Genomic DNA, 12,475 nt, shown 5'->3' with positions numbered 1-12,475 from the left:
AAAAAACTTAATTCCAAACAAACACTAGACCTGACACAAACTCTTGGTCTTCTATTACCAGTGGAGAAGCTTAAGTGAAAACACCTGCATCACATTTACACAACCAATTTGGTTAATTTAGCCATGTTATCTAACAAATAATTAACTAATTTGCATAACACTAACAGCAAAGCACAAGCCACTATCTTTACAATATTGTTATATACTGGTAGACAAACAATTTTAAAGAGGGGGGGTCTAATGTTATTTCCATGCATTCTGAGTTATTTGCACTGTTAAAAAGTTTTCAAGTAAAAAACGATTCCGATGACAGACTATTCCTCCTTCGCACACATCAACCAGAGCAGAGTTCCTGTGAACTAAGAAGCAGAGATACCATATCTTGAGCTGTATGCTCTGAAATGCAGGTTTCAAAATTTGATAAATCACACCAAGCCATATCTCAATATTGATTTCATTTCAATATATGCTGCAGCCATACTTCAAAAAGTATTCCAAGTTGGTGTGATTTTAGGTACGTACCAATTTGCATACTTATGCACTATTCAACTCGCGTTTAAATAGTGCAGTTAGTGCTGAATGAGACATTTCAGGGGTTTTATTGCTTTAGTTTTTACTAAGCTCTCAAGATAGGCACTAAATATTCATTATTGTGTTTAACAAGTATTTGCTGCTTTATTGTTCTGAAAAGAAATACTTAAAAATATGTCATTTTATTAAATGAATAACCAATAATAAACAACAAAAAAGAAAGTGAGTTATAATAAAAGTAAATAGATGTTTTTTTTGTTTTAATAAATAGTATTTAATTTATATTTAGAAAACACAGAGAGCGGACTTTGCCTCATTTCTTAAGTCTACCAAATGCCAGAGGCTTATTTGCATTTATAACTACATTTTGTGTAAAACATTTGGCAGTCTGACCAAACAATGAGTGCAAAATAAGGCTGTAACCACTGGGTCATTCATCACATTGGAAATGAAAAGACTAGTCTTGTGGAAAACAGTGTTTCGAAGCTGATATGCTGCTCACTTCATCAACAATATAGGTCATCTAAGTTTTCACACAGGCAATTTACATTCTATGTAAGCGTACAAAAAAAAAAAAAATAATAATATTTATATGTTAGTATGCTATTGTAAACATGAAACACTCCAATCCGTAGCTGAGAAACAAAGTACTCTTTCGAAGCTCCATATTGTTTGTGTGTTCTTTTTAGTCTTTAAAACTGTGTCAGATATATATCAAAAATAAAAGACCTTAATTCACTAAGTAATTCTGTTTTGGTCTTCCATTAAATAAAAGAATGAAAGAATGAGAAATTATCACCAAGAGGCAGACTTTCTTGAGCTGTGATCTTCTCTCACTCATGTCAGTAATAACATTAAACTACCGCATTTGGCTTTCATCTTCTTAATGTGCTGCTGGGCTGAACTGCTTCAAAACCAGCAAGTTCATCTTCTCAAAGCCTGTGGCTGACCAAACAACTGAGTTCTTTGTTTAGGTAAGTTCAGACCTACAGTAGCCCTCAAACCAGCTCACAATGATGCACATAAAAACATACTCAGAATATACAGCAGGTCTCCATTGTGCTGCCAACAAAACGATTACCAGCTTTCCAGCCTCAAAAGCGTTAGATAATTAGCCAGGAGCACTGGCTTGATGTAGTTCAGATGTTGTCTCCCATACATACAGGCTCCCATGTATTAACATCTCTGTTATTATCTTTCATTCAGATAGTTCACCCAAAAATGACAACTCATCATTTACTCATCCTCATGCCGTAACTTATACTTCTATACACAATGGAAGTGAATGGTGTTGGTAACCAAAATTATTTGATTATGCTCTTCAAAAGAGATGTTTTGTGTTCCACAGAAGACGAAAATGTCTATAGAGATGACATGGAGAGGGAACCTGCATCCAGACATTAGTCAAACGTTAGCCTGCTAAGCAGAAACGCAAACGTGTGTCTTGAATGCACGAGATTAGTTGTCACGTGTTAAGCGTAAACTTTTGAACTTCCATTTACAATATTGATGTGGTCTATGTTCCTTGATCAATGCTTATATGTGAATAAAAGCCTAAATTAAATAATTAAAAAGCAATCATACTTCTTCAGGACTTGGAATAAACCAATATATTTTACGACCTTGACTTTCCATGGATGGACAAAAATGATAAGAGAAAGATGAGAAAAAGTATCTTCATTTTGAAGATGAAGAAAAATCTCATGGGTTTAGAATAATATGAGGGTTAGTAAATGATAGAACTTTAATGTTGGGGTGTACTAACCCTTGAAAGAAAACAACAATTGTGTATCTTATAGCTTGTTCAATCGACTCAAAGAAAACCTGTAATAAAAGTTAGGACCTAGAACCTGATATACCAAGAAAGAGATCCTCGAAAAGTTATTTTTCTGCTTTTCTTGATACAAATCTCCCCTCATGACAGGCCACTCATGTTTTCATGGATACATGAAGAGACATGAAACATGCATTCATGGCGTTGTGTGTGAACACGGCTGTGCTGCTATCAATGTAACACAAAGCCTGATACTCGAGCACATTCTTATGCCAAACTGGTTGTAACCTAGTTCACATCTCACGGCTCTGACAGAAATGCCTATTACAGACAAACCGGCTCATACTTTCAGATCTAAGAATCCTATTCTGAGAACCACGGTTCTGGGCTTGTCTCTCCTTTCAGTCACAGATATTGACCGTCAAGACTCAAAAGGTTCTTTTGAATAATTCATATTGCCTTGGACACCCTCGCTACCTCCTTAACATTTCCATCTCAAAGGCGGCTGTGGGCTTTTCTTCGGTGCTGTATTGGGGACACGGTCACGTCTGCACCCCCTGAGCCCCTACAGACACAGCCGCTGAATATCCCCTCCTCTCGTCCTTTCATGTGACTCACTCGCTCAAGTTATGGGGAGCTACTACAGGTACACAGTTGTCGTTGATTTTTGAGAATCATATTTATAATGCTTCTATCATAACTGACACCTGTGACCTTCATGAAGTTGCCCAACAAAGAATAAGGTTGTCGAAATACTGAACACTGATACACTACCCATCAAAAGATGTCAAACCTACACATTATTAATGTTAGTAATATGTATGTATTTACTTACTAACACTGAATGCATATGCACTACGGCAGAGTATGAGAATTAAGTAGTGAATAATCAATATTAAAATCAAAACTCTGCTAAATTTAATCTTATTAAAAATAGCCATGCTTGCCTAGATTTCAGGTTTGAATGGCCCTTTGCTATAATGCCAACAAAAAATAATGGTATGGTATTTAAATTGTGAAGTATTTATACATTACAGTTGCATTTGTAGTATTGTCTTTATTGATTTTGATTTTTTTTTTTTTTTTATCATGTCATTACATGGAACAAAATGTGCTTACTTCTCTTTAAAGTGCGTTACAGCAAACATATACATACAGGGGATGCACACAATTGGTGCACAAGTGGAAATGCATGACCAAAATAAAAATAAGGTCAGATCATTCATTTGCGTACCAACATTGTTGACAGCTGCACTGTAAACAAACACCAAAAAATGGTTGAGCCAACTTAAAATTTTAAGGCAACCAGCTTCTGCAGATTTTTTAGTTCTCTCAACTTATTTTTGTAGGAGATTCTCAACTTTTTGTTGCATAAACTTAAAACAACAAGTTGAAAAAACTCAAAAATCTACTGAAGCTGGTTGCCTTAAAATGTTAAGTTGGCTCAACTTTTCTTTTTTTTTTTACAGTGATAGTTGATATGGCCAGATCTCAATAAAGTTTTTGTTCCATGAATTGGATCTGTGGAGGATTGGCCAGTTCCAGAATTAAATCAGGTGCTCTCACATATTTTTGTCCCCTCTTTGTCACATATTTTTGTCCCCTATTTTTGTTATCACTGTCTATCGCTGCCATTTCGAGAGTGAATCCAGCAAAAATATATGGATGTCATGTTACTCATATGCGTCTGAAAAACAAAAGTTTCATACAAATTCTGAATGGATTATAGCATAGAAAGCACACAAAGTGCACTCCCTTTATAATCACTAAAAAGCAGTCACTCATCTTAAATCAATAAATCTCTCTAAACTAAATGATGCATCTCTAATTTACATCATGTCTGCACTCTGTTATGAGAGGATTCACGAGTGTGCAGAACTACACTGAACAAATTCCAGCGTTTTCAGCAGAGAGTGAATTTTCACCAAATGTTTCTGATTGGCCACTGCAATCAAGAAATCAACAGATATGTCTGTGATTGGCTACACTGCTCAATGCTGCAAAAACAAGTTGAAAATATTGTAAATAGTCACTTTTGATGCTGTCCAGAGGGCAAAAACAAATATGTGCTAGATAGTTGGCCAGATCTTCAGTTGAGGGTGTTTTTTGCCTTTTTTGGAGTGTATTTAGCTCCCTCTTGCACCCTCGTTGAACCGGGCCTGGGTTTGGCTAACTGCTCCAAATTGCAGCAGGGCTGACATCGGGATTCCATGACTAACATCTGGCACCAATGTCGCCCCTGTATATATATATATATATGCAAATCCAAACTCTGGCTTGCCTACATTACAGGTGTAAAAGGTGCATCATGAGATGTTTATCCAAGTATGCAACACATTCTACAATTTGTTGTATATAGGTGATCACAAATTCAAATAAAATTTTACATGATCAAAATTTTATGATATAAAAAAAAAAAAAAAAAAAAAAAAAGAGTTTGACTATACAGCACTGTGAATATTTCACTCACTTCCAGAGCTTTTTACAGTGCTGCACACTAGCAGAGGCAACCTCTGGTAACTAATTTTATGAACACTTACAGAAAAGGGCCATTTCACTAAAAAGTGGAAGTTTCATGGATTAAGTCTTTCAAGAGCAACTCAGTTCCTCATTAATGGCCAAGTGCTCACAGGAAGAGAGTGCTAACTGAAATGACATATAGCTTAGAAATTACAGTCCTGCAATAGAGCTGCACATATATTCATAGTCACTTATTCTCACAGTGAGTGTCGAAAGACAGAACAAACCCTCTTAAAGACACTTTACATTGAACTAGCTTTGATTTTTTTGTACTTTATTGCTGCACATTTTATTGTCCGTGGGCTTGTCACACTTGACAGTGCTTATGAAAGCAATGGTTTATTATTGTAGCTGGCCGTAGACGGGTTTATGTGATATTTGTGGTGAAAGACCTCGTGCTGTGTGTTAAAGCCCTCTCTTCACACTTTTAAAACAAAGCTCCAACGATTATTCTCTCTGTTTTAAATGTGTGAAGACATAATATAAGCCTGGTAACTAGAATTCTGACATATTTCTTTAGCTCATATTCTCACGCTGTGTAAAAATGTCATTTTCAGGCATTTACTAAAAGCAGAAGAAACAAACTAGTTAAAAAGCTTTTTTATGATATATGCTCATGTCTTGATATGGTTTCACAAAGCTGACGGTTTACCCAATCAGATAATCAAACATCCAGTAATACCCCTCAGTAGAGGATCAACCATCCATGGGAAAAATTTATTTTTAAAGTTTGGGCTGAAAACTGATAGATGCTGAACATGATGAAGGACGATGACAGACTGAATGATGTAGTCTATTAGAATGTAGGTCTCTAAAATTCAAGATATGAGGGCAAAATGCCCTGTAATTTAGCAACATCACATGACCAAGAGTGCTGTTTTTATCCTGAATATCCGCACAATTGTAAGCATTGTCTGTTTTTGCTCAATTTCGCCAAAAAAAAAAGTTCAACACAAAGCCACTGCAGAACTGTTGTGCATCTCTGAACAACACAAGTGTTTCATAACTAAATGAATCCACGTGATTTTTAACAAATTGTACCCATTTAATAAAGACAATCACTTGCTTCGTTTCTGAATGAATCAGCCGTTTGATTAAATTGATTCAATGAATGATTCAATGACTCCGTAGCCCCTTTATCACAGTAATACCAATAAATTGCTGTAAAATTACCAGAATGACTTTACCGGTAAATTAACAAATGCACTGTTTACACTGGTAACAACGTTCAATTTTTTTCCAGAAAACGCCATTCGCATCCGTTTCAAATTACCGGTAAATTCTGTGGCATCATTAACCAGAAAATACCTCTAAACGACTGCGCCTCCCGGTGTTGTGTTTGTAAACATGGATGGGTATACACGGTTAGTATTTTTGTTGATGTTTTCATTTGTGTGTCAAACGTTCCCATTCAAGCAGCGCTTTTGGCCCAGAGACATCACGACTTCAAACCGAACTACACAGCATGGAGTAAATGCGTCATCTGCTTAAAAATTTTATGATTGGCCCAGAGCCGCTGAATTTTTAATTTCAATGGCTTCGTATTGGCCCAGAGTAGACGTCTTATGTCATCGCGTTCTGAACTCGAACTCATACTGGTAATTCTGTGTTCACACACAGCATCATTCCAGCAATTTACTGGTAATGTTACAACTTCTCGTATTTTTGAAAAGGTGCTGTTCACACATGATCTTTTAGCGGCAATTTACCGTTAATTTTCCAGTAAAGTCTGTATGTGTGAAAAGGGCTAATGTCACCTATTTCTTTCTAAAGCTACTTTTTTGTAAGGTCTATTGAATGCTTTTCTCATTTAATACAATAACTTTACATTTTTTGTGGGGGGTGATAATTTCTCAGCCCAAATTGATGTGTGAATAATTTGTGATTAATTAGATTAGTCGATACATCATGCAATTAATTACATTAAAAACTTAAATCGCTCGACAGCCCTTGCATATATATCTGATGATTATTCATCATTATTCACCATTACCCCCCAAGTATTAAATCTCTTTTGGTAATAGTTTTCTATACACAAAATAAATATACAGTGCCCTCCATAAGTATTGGAACAGTAAAGACAAACTGCTCTGTTGACTGTGGAGTCAAGACATTTGCAAATATGATTAAAAGATGAATATGAGAAAAAACTACAGAATGTCACATTTTATTATTGGCCGTTTCAACACATACATGTTTTACCAAATAAAAAGAACAGCACTTTTAGAGTTCATCCCACTCATTGATGAGAGCATAAGTATTGGGACAGTTGAACATAAGGCAGATATAAAAGATTAAAAGCTATTATTTAGTTGCAGATCCCTTGCGCACAATCACAGCAGTGAGTCTGTGACCCATAGACATCACCAGACTCTTGGTCTCATCCTTTGAAATACTTTTCCCAGCCTTTATTGCAGCCAATTCCAATTGTTGCTTGTTTTGGGGAGTTTCTGCCTTTACTCTCCTCTTCAGCTGGTGAAATTCATGTTCAATCAGATTTAAATCTGGAGATTGACTTGAGCAATCTAAGACTTTCCATTTCTTTGCCCTTATAAATTCCTTGACTGAACTGGCAGGGTGTTTTGGGTCATTGTCCTGATGCAATATGAAGCACTTCCCAATGAATCTGGTGGCATTTTCTTGAATACTGGTAGGCAAGATGGTTTTGTACCCTTCCAAATTCATTCTGCTACTGTCATCATACATTAAGTCATCAGTAAAGTTGAGAGGGCCTGTTCCAGAGATGCATGCCCATGCCATGACACCACCTCCACCATGCTTTACAGATGAGGCTGTATGCTTGGGATCATTTGCAGTTCCCTTTTTTCTCCACATTTTTGCTTTCCCATCACTTAGATAAAGGTTAATCTTTGTCTCATCGGTCCATAAACACAGTTCCAAAACTCTTCTGGCTCACCTTTGTGCTTTTTTGCAAACTCTAATCTTGCCTTTCTATTTTTGGTGCCGGTCAGAGGTTTGCATCTTGCTGTGTAGCATCTGTAATTCTGTGTCAAAGTCTCCTGAGGACAGTAGATTGTCAGAGCATCACCCCAGCTTTCTGGAAGTTGTTGGTGATTTGACAGACACGTCTTTTAGGGTTCATTTTCACAGCTTTTATGATTTGTCTGTCATCAACTACTGTTGTTTTCTCAGCCGATCAGGTAGTTGTTGGTTGCTGGTGGTTTCCAAACTCTTGATTTCTCCATGCCTTTTGTTTTTGCTAGAGATCTAACTGACTTCCTCTTTTCTTTTAGCATCCAAATTGCTTGCTTTTCTCTCAAAGTCAGCTCCCTCATCTTCATCCTGGTTTGTGTGGGTCATCATTGAATGCAAGATTCAGAATGCAGAAGTAATGGATATAACTGATATGACACATTCCCTGCTTTTAATATCTGAAGAATTAATGCAACAGGACACAGTTGATCACTTAGAAAGACCTGTGAGGCAACTGCTCCAATACTTATGCTCACATCAGATAGAGGGATGAACTCTAAAAGTGCTGAACTTCTTAGCTGGTAAAATATCTATGTGTTGAATCACCCAATAATAAAATGTGACATTCTGTAGTTTTGCCTCATATTCATTCGTCTTTACCTGTTCCAATACTTTTGGAGGGCAGTGTAAATTATCTTTAGAAATGTATTTGTTTATAAAGACATATATACTGTACAAGATATGAGAAACATACTTTGGAACAAAAACACTGAATAAAGGCTGTTTCTTTCTTTCTTTCTTTCTATTGCTACTCAATAGTAAATCCATAAATATATAGGTAACTAGGGTTTGTTTTCCCGTATGCTAAACCACATCCTCAGCATGAGACACACTGCTAACTTGATCTACACCAATTATTATCATTAAACATAATTCATATATAACAACACACATTTCTAGCATTATTTACTTGATGAAATCACCACAGACAAACAGCTTTGAAAAAGACTACATGCTTGCTGTGTGTGCTACTTGTCCGATCATCAACGTCTTTAAACCTCAGGACACTAAAGTTGCCAGCATGTTCAAGCACTGCTGTAGAGCAAAGAAGCAAATGACCACACATTCTCACGGAATAAAGAGGTGACAGACAGAATGTGCGAAAAATGTATTTTAATCTAAACAGCCTTGTGATAGTCCAAGAAAATGGTCATGTGTGACTTGAATAGCCTTTAAGTGAGCACTAAGTTGCATTTCCATCTCTGATGTGAGCAGCGCGCAGGTACTGTAAATCCTGATACTCAGCATCCAGAGTTCAGACAAACAGTCGATCATCATGAAGTGAAGGTTAATAGAGAAGGTTTAAAGACAAACGCACTTACAGTGTTTTGAGAGGTGGCGGTTGTAAAGCTTTATGGAGGTTAAAGGGTCAGTGGCCCCATTTCTCTCTCCATCTTCCTTTCACTCACTCTTTCAGACAACCTTTCTTTGTTTTTAAATTGTCCATGCAAAGTCATAGATCACACAAGTCTTTGAGATTACCATTAGCTAGAAGAGCATGGCTTAAAAATATGGATTAGATTGCCCACTATTTGCATTTCATTATGACTGGACCACTTGACCACCCACACAAGTATTTTCTGCATTCACTTTAACCTTTTTTTTCTGCTAAAAGAATCCATAAAAGCAAACCACTTGATTTGCTACAATAATCTAAACATTCTTAAAACAAGAATTTACCTTGAAAAGAAAAAGAAAGCCTTCAGAAAGAATTCCAACAATCTCCATGATGAATCACAACAATACAAACGTATTCAGAAAAAGCTACATATCAGGGTAGATAGCAAAAGCACTACAGATTCCATAAAGCATTTATGGTTGGGGCATTAGCAGGTAAAAATGACTTTTCTGATTAGTGGATTTAAAGTACTTCAAGATTACTGGTAACGTATTTGTTGAACTAGAACTTAATTACACACAAAAAAGCACAATTTCATCATTTTAGCTGTCTTAAAAAAAGTATATATTTTATGTGAGATGTGCTGTGTTCCTACATTTCCATTTGTGTTTTTTGATTACTTTTATATTGTTCTAAATCATAGAAAAATAGGGTCCCACTTTATATTAGGTTGCCTTAACTACTATGTACTTCCATTTAAATTAATCATTTAATACAATGCACTTATTGCGAACATACATGTTTTTACATTGTAGTTATATATATTTTTTTAATACCTGCATGTAAATACATCTGTAATTAATTTCTGTAATTACATTTATAATTACACTGTTGACCCATCCCTTACACCTTAACCCACCCTTAAACCTACCCATACCACCAAACCTGTCCCTAACCTTACCCATATCCCACCTCAATAGCAGCAATAGTGTTTTGCAATGCAGTATGAACATAATATGTGCATTGTACTTATTTTTGAGGTAAGTACACAGTAGTTAAGGCCACCTAATATAAAGTGGGACCACAAATATAAAACATGGAGAGATATTTGTTTATGCTATGAAGTCCTAAGAAGTTGCTACCAAGCTCACCTGACGTTAAGTGAGGTCTGCTATCCAACGGGACAGACACCAGGGAATCCACAATGTCTGACCTTCTCTGGAGGAGTTTGGAGATCATCTCAAATCCCTGAAGACCTAAAAACTCAAACAGCTAACAGTGAGAGAGAGAGAGAGAGAGGGATGAGAAAAATAAGAGATTAGAGACAAAGGATATGTGCAGATTTGCAAGAGGTTTACATAAAACAGCAACCAGAACAGATTCAATATTGAAAAAAATACATGTGAAAAAAACATCAATTTGCTGCAAGGTGTTAACTTTTTTGAATTATGAATCACAGTTGTTGTCTTTGCAAAACATTTTAAAGAGAACACTATAAGTCTTGCTGATACAAACTATTTTGGCAAATCAGTGGCCATTGTACTCCAAGTGGGCCACCTGAGACTGAAAAAAACTGAGTGGATCCAGTGGTGAATCATAAAAGTTCAGTATTTTACTGTGAAATGTAGCATTATAACATAACGTTTCATTAATCACGAGTACTGCAGTGTATCGTGTAGTGCAACTGACAAAAAAACGGTGTTGAGTTACTTGTTATTACTGTATGTGTTATACCTTATTTAGCTATATTATTATATTACTATATTATTAGCTTATCCATATGGAGCAATTATTGTATCTTTACAAGGGATTAACTAAAGTTATACTGAAACTAACAACAAGAAATACAATTAAAATACACCATAAAACTACATTTTATTTAAAAACAAAAAAGAAAAAACAAATACAATAACGTTGCCAGTCAGGCTTAATAAATAAACCGAACACTCTTCAATTTTGCCATTTGTAAAAAATACCAATACCTTTAAAAATGCAATCAAGTCAATCAAATAATAATCTTAATATATACTTTAGTACTGTAAAAATACTGCGAAGTCCTGTTAATTATCTTAATACACATAAAGCTAAGCTACACACAAGTAGAGGCAAAGCTTTTAAAGATAGCAGGCAAGACATACTCAAGACTTCACGAAACTTAATGAGTTGAAAATCACCATAAAAGCTAGTCTCATGTATAAATCAGTTTTACATAAAGAACACTGCATATGGTATTGAGCACTCATCTCTCAGGGGAACTGCAGTATGGAAGATACTGAAATGATGAGCTACAATCGTATGCTTTATTGTGAAACAATGACATTGACAATGTTAGTTAAATTAATGAGAACAGTACTGGGGAAATGTGGTCCAATCGAATTATCATGCTGGACTTCTTCAATAACAAGAGCCATTACCGCTCTAAGAGCAGCTTTTAAAGGATAATACTGATCTGCAAATGTCTAAAATAAGGGTGGTTCTTTGGGATTTTTTTGTTTTACTAGTGCAGTTTTTACTTTCCATACATGACTAAATGAAGCAAATAACCTTTAAACAAAAAAAACATTTTGCAAGACACCCATCCACCCCTAGTGTGATGCTAATTTTGAACCATCTCATTCATAAAGCTGCACATTACTATAATGTACATCCTATAAATACTCGCATATACTGTACATTTAAATGTCATAGCTGCAATGGGACCCAAACAGAAGACAGGACTAAAAGATCACACTGGTTAGTTGTTACACAATGAAAATGTGTTGAAAATGCACTCACCCTCAGGCCATCCAAGATCTAGATGAGTTTGTTTCTTCCAGGGAACAGGAGACATTTAACATTACATCACTTGCTCACCAGTGGATCCTCTGCAGTCCATAAATGAACATTTAGTGAAGTGAAAAGCTGCTTGTTTGTAAGAAAAAAATCTCTCTCTCTTGACTTTAAAATGCTTCCGGGCTAAAATCAAGTCCTCTTTTCATAATATTGATGGACTGGATTTTTGTGGATTGCTAGTGGATTACTGATGTTTTTATCAGCTGTTTGGACTCTCATTCTGATGGCACCCATTCACTGCAGTGCATCCATTGGGGAGCAAGTGACGGAATACAAAATTTCTCCAAATCTATTCCCATGAAGAAGCAAACTCATCTATAAATTGGATGGCTTGAGCACGAGTACATTTGCAGCTAATTTCCATTTTTGAGTGAACTGTTCCTTTAAAATTATAATTGATTTTTTTTAAGAAGTACCTACAGTACAAAGTGAAAGTAAAAAAGCAGTTTAACAACAGTGCAAAATATGAAGAGGCTCATAAAGAA

At 35.8% G+C, this 12,475-nt stretch overlaps 1 protein-coding gene across 2 annotated transcripts in view; it reads right to left on the bottom strand.

Annotated features, from left to right (window-relative positions):
* Positions 1-12,475, bottom strand: part of ascc3 (activating signal cointegrator 1 complex subunit 3) — a 174,354-nt gene that overhangs the window by 141,214 nt on the left and 20,665 nt on the right. For both annotated transcript variants that reach the window (XM_079445871.1, XM_079445872.1), the window contains exon 5: positions 10,310-10,430. In XM_079445871.1, the coding sequence (XP_079301997.1) occupies positions 10,310-10,430 (121 nt within the window). The remainder of the gene's footprint in view (positions 1-10,309; positions 10,431-12,475) is intronic.

The sequence above is a fragment of the Barbus barbus genome (genome assembly GCF_936440315.1).
Source record: "Barbus barbus genome assembly, chromosome: 21".
Classification (NCBI taxonomy): Eukaryota; Metazoa; Chordata; class Actinopteri; order Cypriniformes; family Cyprinidae; genus Barbus; species Barbus barbus.
Note: the sequence above shows the minus strand (reverse complement) of the source record. Positions and strands in the feature narration are given on the sequence as shown.